Here is a 19,843-nt window from a genome sequence, read left to right as displayed (position 1 = left end):
ACAGTTGTGTCAGTCATTCTTCATACGAGAGCTTTTACGTTTAGAGGCAGCATTACCAGAAGTCTCTACTTCTAAGAACAGAAGTTGCTGGTGGTATTTCACATACTGGCAGCTACCAAAGTTAGCTTCTATCTTTTAATTAAAAAAAAAAAAAAAAAAAAGTGATAGTAGTGCCTTTGTAGTGGGACTACTTAGTACTGCCATTACATTTCCTGCAGAATTTTCTTAGCTTTTTTAAAAGTCATGTTCCTGGGGTTTTCCAGTTTGTTTTTAATGAAGGAGGCAGGGCCATAGTTGCTATTGCAATGTTTGCAGGCGTCTCACTAGCTCAAGAGGTGTATGCACGTAAAGAGATTCTGCGGTTTTTCAGTTGATTAGGAGATTCTTGAAATCTTTCTTGGTGACTTTCAGAAACTTACAGAAGAGAAGTATCTCGTGGAGGAGCATGTAAATGAGGCAGCTATTATTATTCGTAACACAAAGGAGCCCAAGCTAACCTTGAAGGTGATACTTACATCCCCTCTCATTCGAGATGAAGCAGAGAAGAAGGAAGGAGGTACATGGAGCGTTTTAACGTGTTTCTAAGACTGTTCTATCAAAATGCCCTGACTGTGCAGCACAGGGTTAATTAGGAAATAGGTTTTTAATTGTGTATTCTATACTAACTAGACTGGCTTTTGCCACAATAGGTTACGTTATTTGTGCCTTAAAAAGGTAGCAGTCACTTAATTGTCCTGTAAGTATCCAATGGTTTTCATTTGCAAGCAGCATTGCTACAGTGTTAACTTTGACACACAACCAGATCTTAGTTCTTTCTTTCAGACTTAGTGGTTAATTCTGGAGCACCCCAGCGCTGCACAGTCTTGTTTTTAAATTCAGTCAGTCAAGTGGGATTGGTTCTAGTATCTTGACAAACTTGTAAAATTGTTTCTCTTTTTGCATAAAATAACTGCAAAGCTCACAAGTATATCCTCCTGGCCCTCAATTCTTATCAATTGCTGATACATGTGTATGGTTCTAGCTTTGAGTTTCCTTGTCAATGAAATTAGGGTGCTATAATGCAGTACTTTTGCTTCTGAGTTGAGTATTGTTCCTCATGCCCCTAGTCCCACATAGACTTAGAAAACTGTAACTTAGTTTCTTTCTATTCCTTCCCCCTAACTGCCTGACTTCCAATCTAGTCCTCAGCCCCTTGGTAAGGACGGGTAGTATCAACGAGGCTGGAAACAAAACAAGAGCAATAGAGAAGAGCAAATGTAGCCATATTTTATTTTATTTTTAAAATCTTGTCAGTAATTTCTGCTTCCGCTTCCCAAACCTATCCCTAGAAACTTTGCCACCGGACGATGTCAGACCTTTGACCAACTGGCCACTCTCTGTCATGACAACTGAGGCAGCTGGGCCCGCGTTGGCTAGGGAACTCCCTGTCGCTCTCTTCCCATTCTAGACTTGCCACAAGCCCTTTGCTTCTCCCCCCCTCCCACATGAACTACCGATACAATGGGAAATGTTGGTCAGTTTCTCTTCACTTTTGTTTGAAGCAAGGGCAAGAAGGATAACCTTGAAAGGAAACAGAGCCCTCTGGCAGCAGTTGGATGCAGAAAAATCTTACAAAACAGATGAATGGCAAAGATTTCCTAATTGCGATGTCTGTTTTATTCTCAAATTAGTAACCATGCTCTTTTGCAAGACCATTAAAATAAATTGTACATTACTTCAGTTATTCTTCAACTTTCTGTAAGATGTTGAGGTCAGGCCTGGTGTTACTGCAGCTGACGGATGTTTGTAAGGAGGAGCATGAAGTGCAGAACAAATTTTAATGATAAAAGATTTGTAAGATTCCCATAAGGGAATAGTTTTGCACAAAGGCTTCCATCCAAATATTTTGTTGCACCAAAACGATAGCATTGTGGCAGTAAACTCTCAGGACTCCTGAATTCATCCTAAAATGAATGAGGATTTGAATTTTTATGCTTTCTTATATTTAAAGTGTATGTGTCCTATTTTCAGTGTCTTTGAATATTTTTCAAAATATTGTACTATTTTTTAAAGACTTAAAATGGTTTCACTGCCTTTGTTAGAGCAGCATTGCACTATCATTGCTGTAAAGCTGATACGTATTTGTAGGGTAATTGGATGCTGTCAAAGTCCAGGTGCTTTGATGTTGATTCATCACAAGTGCAATTGGAATTTACTGTATTTCTTTATCAAAGGTATGTGAAACATTATGCAGATATCACTAAATGCAGGTTTTAAAGAGTTTAAAAAAATACTTTTTTTCATAATATTTGCAACTGTTTTTTAGTCACTTTAACTTGGGTTCAGACCAAAAAAGTTTTCTATCTATCAATGGAAAATACTCAGAGAAACCATCAGGTGAAAAAACCTTTTTTTGGGAAAGATTTCCAAAGTATTGCCATATTTTTTTCCAATGCTCCCAAAAAAATGCCAACCAACCATAATACAGCTTCTGTGCAGTTCTAAAAATGGCCTTGAGTTTATTCAGTACGTCCTTCTGGATGAAGGGGCTCTGAGTGCTAGTCAGCTTGCCGTTCATCTTCTGTGTAAGATAGGCCCTTTGGGTCCAGGTGCTGCTGCGGGTTTGCCCTAGAGCCTGCGGGCCCCTGTAGCAGCTCCCAGTGAGCAGAGGCTGCGTGAAACTGACCAAGGTTTCCAGCAGTTCGGTGTTGGTCACTAATCTGTCCTCTAACCAAATCAGCAAGGTTAGGTGCAATGACCTCGTTACCAGTGCTCCCATCTGTTCTGTAGGAATGCTGTGTGTACCTTCATGCCCTGATGTCAGAATGTATCGAAAAACGTTCCTGGATTTCTCTTCAGTCCCCACCTCTTTTGGAAAAGTGTTCATGTTTAAACTGTGGTGTTTGCCCTATTTGTTTTTGCTGCTTGTTAGCAAAAATAAATAGCAGACCAGTGTGTGTGTGTGTGCGTGTGCATTTCAGTGTTTCTCACAAATGGCTATCCATAAAGCTCTGCTTTGTCATGTTAAGAAGTCAAGCATCTAAAATTTCTGCATTTTGCATCAGTTTAAAATTTAAACTTAAACTAAATTTTTAGTCACAACATCAAATGCAAATTGGGCTTTCCAGGCCAGAATGTGGTACCTTGCAAATCAATTCTTGTTACTGAGCACTACAGTAAAACAAGCATATATAATAATAATAATAATAAACAAGTTCAGTCACTGGAGTGGTGCTGAAATCAGCCTTGCTCTGGAACTGAGCAACTACTGTATAAACAGCCTGCCTTTGCAGGCAGCCAGCGATGCTCCAAAGGTGCCAAGCCCCTCTGAAGGGGCAACAAGCCACTGATGTACCTTGCCTCTGTGGAGAAGGCAGCACTCCTTGTGTGGCTGGCTGTAAGGAATGAAATTGGCAGCCACCGTATGAAGAGAGTAAATGCAGCAAGTGGGGAGAGAATTACTGAAGGATTGGTTCTAAGTTGCAGAGTGTGAGCTAACGTCAGGGCTTGATTATGAGCTGTTTATTAAACTCAGTATCTTTGCCCTTGTTAAAACCACAAGAGAAAAAGGAAAGCTTTGCAATCACATTTAAAAATTCTGATTGGGTCTCACTTTCCTGACTGGCAGAGCATGAAGAAACATGCCATTCTACTGAGGATGTCGAAAGGGAGTCTGCTGCAAGCCGCTCACCCTCTTCACTGCCTGTTCTCTTCATCTTTCTGTTTAATAGAATCTTGCATCAAAAGCTGGCTGACTGCAACATCTGCAAAAGGTGTTCACAACACTAGTATGGAAGTTGCAATTGGCAAAATTCTCCAAGTTACTTGTAATTTAGACCTTTGGAAATAGCCTTGATCCTGCTGGAGAAGTAACATTTCAGTCTGCTGAAAACAATTCTTATGAGAACAGAAAAGGCTTTTAATTCACCGGAATGACTGATAATATTCTGTTTATGGCCTTGTACTTTAAAGTCAAAATTAATTTACTTTGTCAACAGCTGCCACGTGCTTTAGCAGTCTTGTACCATACTAAGTAAAAGTCCCTAGGTATGTGAAAACATTGCCAAAAATCAACGATTTTGCAATCAGTCATCTTTGCTAATTCTAACGTTTTAAAATAAGATTCTGATCATTCATTGACAGTAGCTGTTTTATACAGTACGTGAGCTTTAAGCAGATGTTTATATTGTCCAAAATAAAGGTTTTTTATGCAGCCACATAGAAGTACATTTAATAATTGTGTTCCACAAAACATTACTCCTGAAAATAAATGAAACTGCGAAGGAAACTTGGAAGTAAATTTTGTTTCAAGGTGACCTTTTGTGCTCACAGAAATCAAGTGCCTTGAGACTTTGCAGCTTTTATTTGAATAGCAGGCAAGACGAGTGATTAAGCTCAATATTGTAATAATGTTGGTGAGGGCAATAAGAAACAATGCAAATATCTGCTGTGAAGTTCATCGGGGTCAGAAAATAAGCTTATAGCACTTCAAGTCTTCATTCTGCAGACAGCAGAGCCAGCAGGTACAAAATGCAACCATGACCAATCAGACAAGATACCTGCTTCTGTTCAGTTTTACACTTTTTTTTTCTTTTTTTTTGCTTTGGGTTCTTTTATCCATCGTAACATAATGTGCTTTTACCAGAGTAACCTTCCTGGTGAACGGCATAGGAGGTAGAGTAACTGAACGTTAAAGATGCAATTACATTTGCAGTCAATACTACCCAAATTAATCTATGTAAAGGTATATTGAGATGTAACTAATAAATTATGCATATAAACAGATTTTACTTTTTTCTCCTAACAATCTGATATTTTAAATGTCTTTCTGGGTACTGGATTTTGCTTATTTGGCAAAGATTTTGGACTGGATGCTGCATTTCAGTGAGGCATTCAAGGATCTCTCTTGAAACCTGCAGAGTTGCCGTTGTGAATAACGAAAAGAGAGTTGTTTCCAAATTATTTTGAAATTAAGAATAATCGTGTATTCATAGAAAAATAACATATTCATGGTTTTAGTTGAGCCATGGATTCATTTAGCTCTTCTGCTATGTTCTTCTCATGTCGGCTGAAATCTAAAATCCTTGTAACCTGAACTCTGATATGCAAAATTTGTCATTTGTACATAGCTTCCAGTGAATCTGAGTGCTGATCACACATTTAAGAAAAAAAAAAAAAATCAGGGAAGAAAGGACTGTTGTATAATATCCCTCATTACAGAATTGCTTGTGACTGCTAAAAGCAGTTTGTTGCGTGCTGGATAAAAAAAAAAAAAAAGAGAGAAAGGGAAGGGTGGAGAGTGTAAAGCTCCACAGAAGATGTCTTGTCTCTAAAACCCTTCTTTGAACTTTACGTGTCAATTTTGGTTGCTGTTGGGAAGAGAAGCTTTATATAAGTGGAGACTACATCTCAATATATTAATAATCTGGTAGTTAACAAAATTCTTTCATACATTCTGCCTATATGAAAGATTATTTTTAGCATTTACATATTTCTTTCATTGAATTATATTGACTAATACTACTCAAGAAAAAGTATTTCAAATGTACTCAATTTTTTTTTAATTCTCAGCAATTGCATGGGAATAACTTCAAAGTGTTTCTACCTATTATAATTTTTCTCTATATTCTGTGTCCCTCAAGAAAATATTTCCCTTGTCAAAAAAAGCATGTTTCTGAAATTCTGTGCTACTTTTTGCACTTGGAAGTCACAAAGAAGAGAAAAATAACAATGAAAGAAGTGCTATATAGCTATTTTCTGCCCTGAAATGTTCTACATTTTTAATAAGATCCCAGATTGTCTGTAGCAGTGGCCATCTCTATTATTACTATTATTGTATGAGGAGTGAATGCCTTTGCTTCTGTTGCACACGTGCACATTTACTACCTTTAACGGCTTGTTTAAATTAAGTAACAGTGCACTTAAATTCTGGGAGTCTTATTACCTCATTGAGATGCTGCCGCTCTTTTTGTATTGTGACAGAAACCCCTTGGTCAAATTGTATCTGTCTCTTTTTATCCCATTTTTACCAGTAGATAATGTTGCGATGAAAGATCCTCCGGACTTATTGGACAGGCAGAAATGCCTGGAGGCCTTGGCGTCTCTGCGGCACGCCAAATGGTTTCAGGTTGGCTATTTGTTCTTACCTTGTTGTTACTGTAGCCTTATGAGGTTTAATTTCAGATATTTAATTTTAATGCCTCTTTAACTTCTGATTAGTCCCTAGTAGAGCAAAGGTCTAGATTTCCGAATTCAGTGCTGTACTGTATAAGGGGCAGGCATGACAGGTAGACAGCCAACTGGTCTAGAGTTGTCATGAGGCTATGAGAGCAATCTTGATATCTTGCTTCCTTTTCTTTGTCTCTCTATAAGTTGAAATATTTTACTTAATATAACTGTTGTTTTGCATGAAGCTGATTAAGTATTAAATAGTTATCGTAAAAAAAAAGTCTATCCCAGGACTCTGCTTTTTTTTTTTTTTTTAAAAAAAAAAAAAGGCAAAATTGAAGGCCAGGTCTTTGCAGGTATATTGGAACCCTTTTGTTTGTTTTAGGCCAGGGCAAATGGACTAAAATCATGTGTAATTGTGCTTCGTATTCTACGGGATTTGTGCAACAGAGTCCCCACATGGGCACCACTGAAAGGATGGGTAAGTACAGAAAGAGCTGAAGGCAACCTGGTCAGATCTCAAATTTTCTACGGATTGTAGCGGTGTTTGGACTGGGAGAAGCAGTGCATTGTATGACACTCCTCCCTTTAACCTGCCTCCCTCCCCCTTTTCTCCCCGCTCCTCACTAACTGCAAGCTGTGTAGAAAAGTGCTTACCAGGAGGAAAGAGAATGAGTCCTGTTCAGTCTGTAAGATGTACTGACACCATGGGAAGAGGCGTGACATTGTGGGGCCTTGCACATCCTCATGGATTAGCAGTAGAATCCCACTTGTTGCTTCCAACCTCAGTTTTTCAAGTCTTCTGCTACCATGACAGAGCTGGCCCTGTCAGAGCAGCCACTTCATGCTAGCAGCCCTGCAGAAGGCAAAATGCTCTCTGTGTCCAGAGAGGAACACTTTGGAGGTCAGCAGAGGCAGCATTTTCTCTCACGTAGAATTGATATCCCTTTGACAGGAGGAGAATATTCACGTGATTTGACTGTAAAAGGCTTTTCCTTTTAGAGTTCCAGTGCAGTTAATGGAGAGCAGTTGGTTTCCTCAAAAGGTGACTCAAAGCAGGGAACAAATATATGTGCCATAACTGTCCTCTGAGATGGCAGCCTCTGTCAGTTAGACCTGTAGTGGATTAAAGCTGAAGTAAGCTGATGTGAATATTCTTCCCCTCTACCTCTCCATATTTAACTGCAGTTACAGTTACCCTTGTATCCATACTAATCATAATTTAATGTCTTCTAGCCACTCGAGCTTATATGTGAAAAATCTATAGGTACTTGTAATAGACCTTTGGGCGCTGGGGAAGCATTACGACGAGTGATGGAGTGTTTGGCATCTGGAATTCTGCTTCCTGGTAAGGGGCCAGATTAACCTCAGGAATACAGACTGTTGTTCGGGCAGCCCAAGCCCATTTAAAAGTATGCTGCTGTATGATTAGATGAAAAACACCCGCCTTGTGCTTCCCATATGCAATGGAACTGAATGAATATGGCTTATTATTTAAAATTGAAAGATAAAAGGAAATTGCATGGTCAAACTGAATGAAGTACTTCCAACACAGTTAGGAGTTCATGGGGAATGTTAGGTTTGTTTATAAATGAACCTTGATCTCATTAAGGGGTTCCAAACAAATGTGGACCTAATGACTAGCTACTTCATATAGATTTACTGAAATCAGCATGTCTACCCAAAACATCATTATTTCCTTTTAAACCTCCTGCTTTTAATTCACATTGTTGTACCCATGCAGTGTTCACACTGATAAGTTCTGTGGCCTCTTGCTTCGTGGGTTAGCTTGCTTTGTATAATATTTGAATCCCTTATTGGGAAGGGTGCACTTCCCACTCTGCTGAAGATAAAGGCTAGCTGTTGGAATATTCATTACTCTCTTCTTTCATGTTGCTTCGTGTTTACTCTCAATAATCTGTTTTACGTTTTTCCTTCCCAGGAGGCCCTGGTCTGCATGACCCCTGTGAACGGGAGCCAACAGATGCTTTGTCGTATATGACAGTTCAGCAAAAAGAAGCCATTACGCATAGTGCTCAGGTAGAAAACTCACACAGAGAAGCTAGGTGCTATAATACTCGAGATTTCAGCTAATTAATTCAACTTATTCTCTGGCATGATGGCTTATTTTAGTGGTGGTCCTGATGGTTCTTATAGTGCCCTGCACTGGAAAGATGAAATAATATTTTATGAGTGCAAGAGTTAAATACAGATGAAATACAATCCTTACACGAGGCAGCCTAATGTGTGTGCACCATTTGCATCCTACTTCAAGCGCTTAAGGCACAGTCCTTGGGTAGGCTCCCTGTCAATGTGTCCTGCACTTCATATTACAGAAACTGATGTGTTTAAGATTTCTAGAAATTAACATTTTCATGGAAGAAGTTACTTTGTGTCTACAAACTTAGACAACTCAGATAAAATAGCATTGTGATGTAACTTGTATTTCTACTGTCATTTTATAGCATGCCCTCAGATTATCAGCCTTTGGTCAGATCTATAAGGTTTTGGAAATGGATCCTCTCCCATCAAATAAGTCATTTCAGAAATATTCCTGGTCAGTAACTGACAAAGAAGGTAGGTATTGTATGCTCTAAAAATCACTAATTTGGAAGTAAACTAGGAGGTTAATATAGAATGAGTGAAATTCCTGCGTTCCATGCTATGAATTTACAGCGAAGATTTTTCTTTGTCAAATGTTTCTTTGTTCTGTTTTGTTTTTTACTTGGTTTGTTGTCTGGGTTTTTTTTTTGTTTTTTTTTTGCTGTTGTTGGTTGGTTGGTTTGTTTTAGTTGTTTGACTTGTTTTGTTTTGGTTGGTTGGTTTGCTGTTTGGGTTCTTTTTTGGTGGCTTGGTTTGTTGCTTTTAATATACGTATTTTATTGTTAGGAGAAAATCTGAATGTTCTGTTCTCCAGAAGTACCAACAAAGGAGCAGTTAGGGAATAGCTGATGACTTTCTTTAAAGCACAAATCCTTTTGGCATCTGAAGAGTAAAATTAATATTTACAATTCTTGTGCTGGAGAAGGAGAGACTTCAGACTGGTTGAAAAACGTATAACGAATGTCCATAATGAGAATTACTCATGTTTTTCCGAGAAAATAGTATACATCTAACAAAAAAACTTTCTATGTATTTCTTTTTTGGAAAAACAAAATTATTACAGGTCTTGCCATAGACTAAATATAAAACAAACAAAAAAAGTCACTACAGAATTACAGTACTTACAGTACACGTAATATTAGAAACAGACATCTTGCATGGCCTGGTGCAATGAGTAATGAGCTATTATTGGTTTACATGTAACAGTAACAAAGCTTTGACTGAAGGTTGAGTTCTTTTCTTAGTTATAAATGGGGAAAGAACAGTATGGGACTAATCAGATTCCTGCTATGGAATTTTGGTTTTTTAATAGTTTATTCATATTACAAGGAAATTTATACTCTAGGTACAGGCTCATCTGCTCTCAAGAGACCATTTGAAGATGGTGTTGGGGATGAGAAAGATCCAAATAAAAAGATGAAGCGTAATCTGAGGAAAAGTAAGTGCAATGCTCTTCCATTCTCTTTTCAAAGACCCATTGTACAGTGGGAGCTGGCTTAAAAGCTTCTCGCTGTTGGTGTGGAATAGCATGCGAGGAAGTCTTTGGAACAAGAAATGCCACCTCTCTTGCCTCACATTGAGAATATACATTTCTTATGGGGCATTTGAATTTCCCCTGACATGTTTTACTAACTGCATGATTTGCAATCTAAATAGGATTGCTTGTCAGGTCATAGGAAAATTTAAGTTGCCCAAGCAACTGAGATATTTTATTGATTACTGTCCTCTACCAGCTTTTTTTCTGCCAAATACTGCAGTGATTTGGCTGTGTGAAGATTCGCCTTTTTGCATTCTTCCCTTCTCAAGAAAAATAAAACGCTTAATCTACAAAACAATGATGAAAATGCACAGACTAAAAGTCTCAGCATTTCTGGGATCCAGTCAATTCCAGAGGCTGTTTTGATTGTGCTACATTGGTGCAAATTCTATGTCTGGTTCTTCACTACCAATGAAACTTGTTACTCTGATATCAACCAGGAAAAATACAGGTAGCTGCAAAGGAATTGTACTAACAATATTAAAAGATGGGTAATTATAGTTACCCAAAAGTGGAATGGCATATTACAGACTTAACAGTGTCATGACTATCCTCAATCTTTTAGAGGCTGAGGGGTTGTTTTGCTCCTTTATACAGACAGAAAGCTCTTAAATGCAAACTGTTTCATTTTGCTGTTCATTTTGTTTTGTTCATCTCCCCTCACCCTTTTTTTCCCCCCTTCTCCCCTTCCTTCCACACTATCTTGTACTAGTACTAGATAGTAAAGCAATAGATCTCATGAATGCTCTGATGAGGCTGAACCAAATCAGGCCAGGGCTTCAGTATAAGCTGCTGTCACAGTCTGGTCCAGTCCATGCCCCAGTCTTCACAATGTCTGTAGATGTTGACGGTACGACATATGAAGCATCAGGACCTTCTAAGAAAACAGCCAAGCTCCATGTGGCAGTGAAGGTAAGGCAGCCTAAAATACTCTGTTAACCCCAAATCTTGGAACATAGAGCATGAAATATGGTTAGAACTAGTAATACTAGTAAAACTCAATAACGAATAAAATTTTAAAACTGAATTTTAAAAATGGATGAAGCTGAGGTGCTACCAATGTACTTGAAACAGAGGTTCAAAGGTTCGAAGGGCACCACTCCTTTTAGACTAGTGGAGAGGGACAATGTGGAAATGTGAAGGAAAAATGTCCCAGGGCTCTGCAGGTCAGCTCATGTGCCAGAGGACCGAACGCAGTGTCTAAGTTCTGGACTGGGAGGGGTGTACGTGCTGGTTTTGTTCTGTTCTCCGCCTTCCTCCTGTTGGCTAGAAAACAGCATGTTGATGGCTCCTTCTTTCTCCCCTTCCTTCTCTGTCTGTCCATTCCTGGGTTGTGAAACTCCTTGAAACATGGAGTTGTTTCCTGTCCCCAGTGTTTGAAGAGTATCTTTGTGCACTGGGCTGTACGTAAATGATTGGTCTCCAGTCAGTTTTTCAGTAAGACTAATCTCATGCAGTCGCTAGTCAACCTACTGTTGCTTCTTGTAGGTGCTGTACATGGCAGAGCTTTTGTCTGTTAAGCAGTAATAGACTGGAATGCCCAACATGAACACCCTTGTTGTATGGCAAGAGGACAGTTCAGACTGCTAAAGCAGACCGAGCCTTCTGGGTTTCTGGGAAGAAAGGAAAGTTTCCTACAGATTTTTCATGTGAAAGAGAACCTCTTCTAATAGAACTGCACTTATGATAGGAGCAAGCGCGTCTGTCATTCTGTGCTTCGTTTTGTGTTTTTAAGAACTGCCTTTTTAGAAGCTTCATCTGGCAACTTTCTGCTTTCTTTTGATTTCCATTTTGAAAATCCCATTGTCCCTCGTGCTTTCAAGTTCAAAGTGTCCAGAACTATCTGAGGGAATGTGTTGTTCCTCAGGAAAAGCATCTCTCTGCATGTGTGTCCTTCCAGACCTTCTTCCTCATACTTTTATTTTACCTCACTCCCTGCAGTTGTTTGGAGGAAAAAAAAAAAAAAGAAAAAAAAAAAAAAAGATGTATCTATATATAGAGAGAGATTTTTTTAACAAAACTTGCCCTGAAAAGCTGCAATTTCTCTGCCACTGAACCTCTCTGTATCTGCCATATCTGCGCTGGTACACACCCAGCTCTGTTCTCTCTCAGTCTACACATACACAAATCCTGGGTTGAATTTCAAAACATCCCCGATTCAAGCCAAGGGCAAATGGATGGTGTGTAGATACAATTATTTTTTTTCCCCTGAGCAAATCTGGGGCCTTTTTTCGCAGACTTACAAGAGAGCTTAGTGTAACCATTTCAGTTTCCAGATCTGATCTTTTTAAAACATAGAAGCCTTGAAAATTCACCTAAATATACAGCAACTGTACGGGAGCTGAGGCTGGGATAACCTCTGTAGTTTTCAGTTCAGTGTATAAACAGTGATTTTTGCACTTTCTTCTTGGGATTGCGTTTTCAGTGGAGCTTCAAGTTGGTTTCAGATTCCCTGGGGCTGTGTCCGGTACCTCTGTCCAGCTAGGTTAGGTAGCTGGTTAAAGGAGAGGCTGACGTTGCTAGCGGAAGATGTTTTTGAAGGAACTGATTAGTACCTTAATTGGAGAGTAAAATTTCATTTGGTGTGCAGCTGCTGGAAGCAACAACTAGGAAGTTGTGACATGCTCCACTAAAATTTACTGCACATGGAGTGGTTGTTGCTCTGCCAGCTGGACCCTCATCTCACAGCTCAGGACACCCGAGCTTGTTCCCTGTGGAACTTTGGAAGCATCTACCCTCCAGTGTTCTGAAAGATGCGAGCAAGGAAGGTGATGTCAGCCCTGTAGCTCTAGGGATACACTTGAGCAGTGACAGCTGGTCATGCATTTTCTAGGAAGCTCCAGAAGTGCCATCTTCTAGAAGTGCAGTGCTTTGATTCTCATGAGACTGTTTGTCCTGTTTGCTCTGCAGTCAATCTGTTCACCTGTCTATATACACAGAGAGAGAGGAAAAAGTATGCAAAACAATCTTATCATACTGTTAAGCAGTATCATGGAGTGGATGAACTTTTTAATTTTACCCTATTATTTTGCATGGAATTATCAAGATGAATGATGCTCATGAGTAATTGCTGTCTTTGAGACAAACATTTCTGTTTGTGTTGATTCCACTTTTGGAAACCTGGAACTATTTCCCCCATTGCTGCTGTGCTTTTCTCCATTTCACACAGGAGAAAATGCATTTTCTAAGCAATCTGCCTTTATTAAGTGTATAGTGGCCATTCTTTCGTGTTGTGATTAGGCCTCTATTTGTTTATACTTGCTTCGGTAGCATTAGCCTATTTTACAGTTCATTTCATGTGCTTTTGTTGTAGGTTTTACAAGCAATGGGGTATCCAACTGGTTTTGATGCAGATGTTGAGTGTGTAAGTTCTGATGAAAAATCAGATACCGAAGGCAAAAATGAAACAGTGTCTTCAATCTCAAGCAATAATACTGGAAATTCTACATCTGACACCTCCACTACCCTAGAGGTAAACATTACATAGAAAAGTACAAGTGATGGAGAGGTGTGGGGTTTTTATTTCCTGTCTTGGAAAAGGATGATGTTTTCTTTATGGCAGCAGATAAGAAACTGAGTTTCCAGTCTCAGACCTTCCATAGGCTTTGTCACTGTGCACGAATAGCTTGATCTTTATGCCTCCTTTCCTAAAATTTAAGGTAAAGTAGCCATATTATGCTTTTAAGACCATAAACTCTTTGACAGGTGTTGTCTCTTCTACTTTGCTCACATACAGTCCAGTCCTAGGAGTGGGACAACATAATCTTGTTTGTTACCTTTTGGCTTTGGTAATGCAATTTTGGTATTTTCTTTCTTGCAATAGGTTTGTCAAAAATGTATAGTTCTGTAGACAGTATCTTACTGATACACGTGAAGACCAATGAAAACAAAACAATTCATCAAGGGATGTTAGAAAACGTAAAACCTAATACCTCTGTGCATATTGAATGACCTAGAAAAAGCCACACTGAAGATTACATTGAAATTGGATCATTTACGTTAACTTCAGCACTTGTAGCTGACTGAAGTCGGTTGCTACGAAGCAGTATGCAGTGCTTGTTTCCTCACTGAAGTTGTAAGAAATATGGTATTCCACAAAGGACAAAATTCCAGTAACTTTAGCAGTCTTGGCAGAACATCCCCAGAAATCATGCTAGGATCACAGAATCATAGAATTGCCTGAGTTGTCCACTATTCTGGTGCAGCATGTTCTACTGAAGCCAAGGCAGTGTTATCTGTGATACAGGTCTGTCACTGGAATGTCCAGTGCAGTGTATGTACTGGGAACAACGAGCTGTTGCAGAGGCTTGACACGGTGATAATGCCAGCCTTCTCCAAGGGTCTGGCCGTTTGATGCTGTAAGCTATACCACTGTAGATGTCTGCCATTTGAAGACAAAAGGCTCTAAAGCAACACCATAAATGTGTCTCTAGGTAAGAACTCAGGGTCCTATACTGACAGCAAGTGGCAAAAACCCAGTGATGGAGCTTAATGAAAAAAGAAGAGGTCTGAAGTATGAGCTCATCTCTGAGACGGGTGGAAGCCATGACAAGCGCTTTGTGATGGAGGTGAGTGAAACAAGCTTGTAGAGTTGGTAGGTGGTTTTAGCAACGGTGCTTCAGTCTTCAGAGGGTGCTTCAGAGGGTGACAGAGCACTGGAATAGGTTGCCCCAAGACATTGTGGAGTTTCCTTCTCTGGAGATACTCAAAACCCACCTGAATGCCATCCTGCACAGTGTGCTCTGGGTGATCCTGCTTGGCAGGCGGGTTGGATCAGACAATCTTCAGAGGTCCCATCCAGCCTCAGCCATTCTGTGAAGTTCAGGCATACTGGTTAAATTCAGTATCAAATAGATGCACTGGTCCTATTTTAATTGCACTTGTAGTTTCCAGGTTCCTATTTTCAGTCATGTAATGGTTCACGTGATCGCATACATACACTTCATCAGCTTTGTGTTCTTGAAGCAGAAGAAATCTGTCATACAGAACGTGGAATGGTGTTTTGTTGTTTGTGTGTTTGTTTTTTAACTATTGAGGCTCTCTCATCACTAGATGAGAGGTGCAGCATGGTATTCCCAAGGATAAAATACTAGACATAAATTCATATCTTAACATAAATTCATATCTTAATTTTCAGGTAGAAGTAGATGGCCAGAAATTCAGAGGTGCAGGTCCAAATAAGAAAGTAGCAAAAGCAAGCGCTGCATTAGCTGCACTTGAGAAACTGTTTTCTGGGCCTAATGCAGCAAACAACAAGAAGAAGAAGATTCTTCCTCAGGTAAGAATTGTTACTTGCTTTTTGGATCACTCTGTTACCACAGCTCTTGGGTGGTTTTATGACACATGACCTTCTAGAGGAAGCAGGTAATTTCATTTTCTTGCCTTGTGCACACACTGTATAGTTTCTATTTTTATTCTTATATAGTAATTGTTGTAGCATAGCCATATGGTATGGTAGCTGGGACTGTATTGTGCTAGTGCTATTACAAAATATTTTCCTATTTATTATTAAGGGGTTTAACCTAGAGGACACAGAGTAGAAAAGGAGGCACAAAGAGAGGTGGTGATTAGCTAGAGGAAATACAATCGGGTTCACTGATGACATGGAAGTCTCTTGTGTGTAAGGCCAGAGCCATACTGTGCTCCTCCACCATCTAAGATACATAGAGAATAAATCATTTATAGCTTGGCAAAGGCATTAACTCTATGTTCTGGAGTAAGTTGAGATTTTTGCACCAGAGTTTTCAAATGAGACATTTTATTTAGTCAGGACGCTTCTGTAATACAAATCTTGGTCTTGTCCGTTAGGTTTAATAGCCACAGTGATTTCTCAAGTCTATTAAGTTTAAGGTTGAACAGAGCAGAAACTATCAACAGTGTTCCTCCTCCAGAGAACTGTTATCAGGAAAAAAAACACCCTTGAGGGTTACCATTTGGATCTCTTTTGTGCAAATGTGTTAGAATTAGGATTTTCTTATTTCACAGGAGCAGAATGTATCCCCAAATACACTTACAAAAATTAAAAGTCAACTCTATTTTTGTCTGTAATTACTAAGTCCTCCTCAACTCACTAAGACTTTTAGTTAGGAGTATTTCAGTTTCCATTACTGTGTTGAAAGTCTAGTAGATCAGAAGAAATGGCACCTCACAGGACAATGTTCCACAGGCAGCTAAAATATGAGAATGGCTTCTGATTCTGGCACTTACTAAATCTTTTTTTTTTTTTTTTTCCTCTGTGTTTATGGCCAAACTTGTCTTTGAAATACCTAGATATGCTTGATTTTACTGTGTTTTCAGAAGGTAGCCGGGGGGCATGTAGTACAGCAAAGCTCTGCTCTGATGCAGTGAGCAACACCAGTGTCTGCAGCTCCTTGCTGTACTCTGAATTCTTTCACTTATGACAATGGGAAAGGAAGATGGCATTCTAGAAGAAGCTGGTCTAAACTAATCCAGCGTTGTCATGAGGTTGTTTTGCTTTTGTGGTGGAGTCCTGGCCCTGCTGAAAATTTGCGGATTCAGGGTTGTAGGAAAAAAGCAAAGACCACGTTGTAGATCAGGGAGAGGCAGTTTGTAAGGATGTGGAAAAGATAGCGGCAAGGCACATCAGAGAATAGGGCAGAAACTACTCACGTTTGATCACGCTCACACAGCCAAAACTTAAGGAAGGAAATAAATATGGCCTGACTATGCCAACTGCCAGGACACAGTGAAGCAACCACGCTCTTAGATTCAGACTGCTACGCAGTGAGCTCTCAGAAGGGACTCTTTCTGTCAGTCTTTTTTTTTTTTTTTTTTAATGTTACTTCTCCATTTTGTACTCTGCCTTAAATAAGGCTTGTGCAGCAAGCATTCTTAAGGAGATTTGGGAAAGGTGGTGATGCAGATAGCCTTGTATTTCCAGCAACACTTCCACCTTCTGAATTGCTATTGTTTTTATTACTCTGAGCAGACTAAAGGGGTTGTCAATACAGCTGTTTCGGCAGCAGTCCAGGCTGTTCGAGGTAGAGGAAGAGGTGCTTTAACACGAGGGGCATTTGTTGGGGCAGCTGCTGCTACTGGATACATAACACCAGGTAAGGCATGGCACTAACGGCTAATACTTTAATTCTGACTACTGGTGTGCCCTATTCCATTCGTCAGTCAACTATGCAAGTGACCTCTTCAGCTTCAGTCATCTGAGATGAAGCAGAAGAGAGAATTCACGGGTGTTTTAATAAATCAAAGAGCTGAACATCTGGCGGTACCTATCCTTTATAAGTCTGCAACTTAAAACTCCATGTGTACAGGGCACAAGTACACAGTTATCCCCATAATGGCTTTCCTGGCTTTATCATTCTATTATCTGTCTTTGTAGTTGACTGCCAAACAATTTCCTAAACTTTCTTCCTGGGTCAGGAACCTCTTGCATCACATGTCCTGTAGCAGTAGGATTGGCTTGCCCAAGAAACCCTTGCAGGGATAGAACTGGCAGTCACTGTGATCCCAGAAACTTTCCACGTGAATCGGGCATGTGAGCACAATATCTATCAGTAGCTTCTATGCTGGCCTAAAAAAAAAAAAAAACAACAAAATTTGTGTTCATACTCTGTTAATTCATCATCCGTGCTGTATTTTCTGAGTAGCAAAGGATCTTTTGAAAACCAAGGGCCTTGTGGTTCACATACGTGGTACTTTCTGTACACAGCAGGTGAGTTACTAATCAGGTTATTTCACTGCTGACTCCTCAGGGCAGATTTGCAACCATCAGAGGCAAAACTGTTTGAGCTTTTGAAGAGCTTACGTGCTCAACTATTAGTGGCTGGTCCAAAATAGTGATGGTTTTTATTAACCAGTAGGTTGCAAGCAGATACGAAGGGCATATGGAGTGTAAGCTGTTACAATCCACAGACAAGAAAACTTTAATGAAATGTTAACATTCTCTTTACTTCTTAAAGTGCTTTTTTTTTTTGTGACTCTGCATCAGATCCGAGGCTTGCAAGTAACGTGAAGGGAGTCTAGATGTTGTTTTGACTTTGAATATGTATCACAGATTTTTAAGAATGAGATGCTTGGAGATCCCTTAGTCAAAGCAAATCCAATAGCTTCCAAAAGTAGTATGTATACTCATACTCAAGTTTTCTGAATACAGCAGGAGCTCTAATTATACTCTTCATCCATTCACACATACTAATAGCATAGCCCTGTTGTTTGCTAGACCTGCTTTCTGGCACAGTCAACAGCATGATGTCTTCATTGTTCCTGTATGTTGATGTAATTATAAATATTAAAAACCAGTAATTCATTTTTAATGGCTGTTAACATTGTTTTTGGAACTGTCTTGCTGCCTGAGGAGTCATTTATGAGACATTTTAACCTGTCAAGGGCATTCTCCTTGCCAGCATGGAATTACTCCAGAAATAGGTTTGATTTCCAAGTCATTGCAGTAGTTAAGCTTTTATTGGTCTTGGCCTACACAGATTATTTCTCTTCATCCTCTTCTCAGAAATCTCTTGCTTTTTCTGATGGACTAAAGCAATTCCAGCAGGTGGGGCGGGGAGAGGACACAACCCTGTACAATCTTAATTATTGAGATACAGTAACCAAGATTGGTGTTCTCCACTGTTCCTGTTTGTCTCACTCCACAGTAACACCTAGCGCTTTGGAAAAAAGATACTGTTTCTGTTTGCATCTAGTTGTTCCCATGTCCTTTGTCCTTTTCGGCTGCAGAAGTGGCAGGGCACGCTGAATTCACACAGGAACTTTATTGATGACGATGTGGTATCTGCTGCAGGCATTCCCCTCTTTATAATGCAAGTTGAGGACGATGATTGTTCTTTGCGTCAGACTGTATTTGTACTTCAGAGGTAGCATAAGCAAATACGGGATGTGTAACTGGATCCATGTTCTGGCAGTACAGACTCAAGAGCTGAGGTTTAAGAAAGTCATTGGGTAGCTTGTTCTTTAAGACACTGTGTAGAAGGACTTTAGTGTTTTCAGCAGTTTTCACATGCGTTAATATGATTTTTTGTTTTTTTCTGTGGTCCTTCTTTGTGTACCAGAAAGTGTCCCTGTGTATTGATATGCGAATACCAATTGTCTTCAGGTATCACAGGAAATGAAAACCCATTCCCCATCTGTTTATATTGCAGGCTATGGAGCACCATATGGGTATAGTACAGCTGCGCCAGCTTACGGTATGTATAGCCCAGTAATTAACAAATTAGAAATTATACAGAAACCATTGTGCCAGTCCAAATGTGGCAGTCCAAGTTGGTTTAGGTTTTGCAGGAGAAACTTAAGAGATTAAAGCTCTTAAACCATGATGACAACACCTTGCCATAACCTTGTGGTTCTTTTTTGGTTGGAGTAGTTTTTTGCCTATGCTTTGCCTGATCTGTGGAAGGACCGCTTGTTCTAATTGCCTGTTCCCTTTCATACTGAAACTGAACTGAAATAGTTTTCTTACTTTTTACAGCCAATCTGTGCTCCATTCAAAGACTACCTAAGGGCCTATGTCAGCATCTCTGAGCCATATTTATCTAAATGGCTTTACAAATAATTGGCAATGTTTGCCTACAAGTTTAATTGGCCTGTGGACCAAGCTCCCCTAGTGCTGTCAACTACTGTATCAGAGATTATTTCATAGATAAGTCTATGTGCATACAATCCCATCCCTGCCCCACCCCGCTCCCCCTGCTGCAGGCTAAACCACTGCTGCTTGGGACAAGCAGAACGATTTTGTGTAGCTTATATCACTGGTGATTAGACTGCAAGGAAGCTAGGATACAGTAATTTGCCACAATGATTTTACTAAGAAGCATAGTGAAATTAGGCTGGCAAAGCATTGGTTAAGACTGTAAAATAAACTAAAAATCAGCACTGATGGAAAGGTTTTTCTTACCTCAGCTTCTCCCTACCAACCTGCTTTTTTTTTTTTTTTTTTTTTTTTTAGTGCTAGACTAACAAAGTGTATTTACCTCTAACCGGCCCTTTTGGTTACTTTGAATGAGGTTTATGTGGCAATGGGAGCAAAGCAGTTTGGAGTCAGTGATATGTCCTGGCACACAAAAAAAACAC

At 39.6% G+C, this 19,843-nt stretch overlaps 1 protein-coding gene and 1 long non-coding RNA gene across 15 annotated transcripts in view; one reads left to right on the top strand and one right to left on the bottom strand.

Annotated features, from left to right (window-relative positions):
• The window catches only part of STRBP (spermatid perinuclear RNA binding protein), a 67,767-nt gene that overhangs the window by 32,343 nt on the left and 15,581 nt on the right, over window positions 1-19,843 (top strand). For 12 of the 14 annotated variants that reach the window (XR_003501038.3, XR_005259945.2, XM_027470911.3 and 9 more), the window contains exons 5-17: window positions 412-556; window positions 6,012-6,106; window positions 6,533-6,628; window positions 7,384-7,495; window positions 8,090-8,187; window positions 8,613-8,724; window positions 9,596-9,688; window positions 10,500-10,699; window positions 13,101-13,259; window positions 14,221-14,355; window positions 14,925-15,065; window positions 16,737-16,860; window positions 18,916-18,960. Coding sequence is in view for 12 of the 14 variants with exons in the window: in XM_027470911.3 (XP_027326712.1) it covers window positions 412-556; window positions 6,012-6,106; window positions 6,533-6,628; window positions 7,384-7,495; window positions 8,090-8,187; window positions 8,613-8,724; window positions 9,596-9,688; window positions 10,500-10,699; window positions 13,101-13,259; window positions 14,221-14,355; window positions 14,925-15,065; window positions 16,737-16,860; window positions 18,916-18,960 (1,555 nt within the window). In the remaining 2 variants the exon portion in view is untranslated. The remainder of the gene's footprint in view (window positions 1-411; window positions 557-6,011; window positions 6,107-6,532; window positions 6,629-7,383; window positions 7,496-8,089; window positions 8,188-8,612; window positions 8,725-9,595; window positions 9,689-10,499; window positions 10,700-13,100; window positions 13,260-14,220; window positions 14,356-14,924; window positions 15,066-16,736; window positions 16,861-18,915; window positions 18,961-19,843) is intronic. The other 2 variants (XM_027470907.3, XM_027470909.3) reach the window with 1 other exon arrangement.
• The window catches only part of LOC139999017 (uncharacterized), a 32,789-nt gene that overhangs the window by 763 nt on the left and 12,183 nt on the right, over window positions 1-19,843 (bottom strand). Inside the window, exon 2 of the long non-coding RNA XR_011803985.1 lies at window positions 6,805-7,263. This is a non-coding gene — a long non-coding RNA (uncharacterized lncRNA). The remainder of the gene's footprint in view (window positions 1-6,804; window positions 7,264-19,843) is intronic.

The sequence above is a fragment of the Anas platyrhynchos genome, chromosome 18 (genome assembly GCF_047663525.1).
Source record: "Anas platyrhynchos isolate ZD024472 breed Pekin duck chromosome 18, IASCAAS_PekinDuck_T2T, whole genome shotgun sequence".
Classification (NCBI taxonomy): Eukaryota; Metazoa; Chordata; class Aves; order Anseriformes; family Anatidae; genus Anas; species Anas platyrhynchos.
This window is presented reverse-complemented; position numbering and strand designations above follow the sequence as displayed.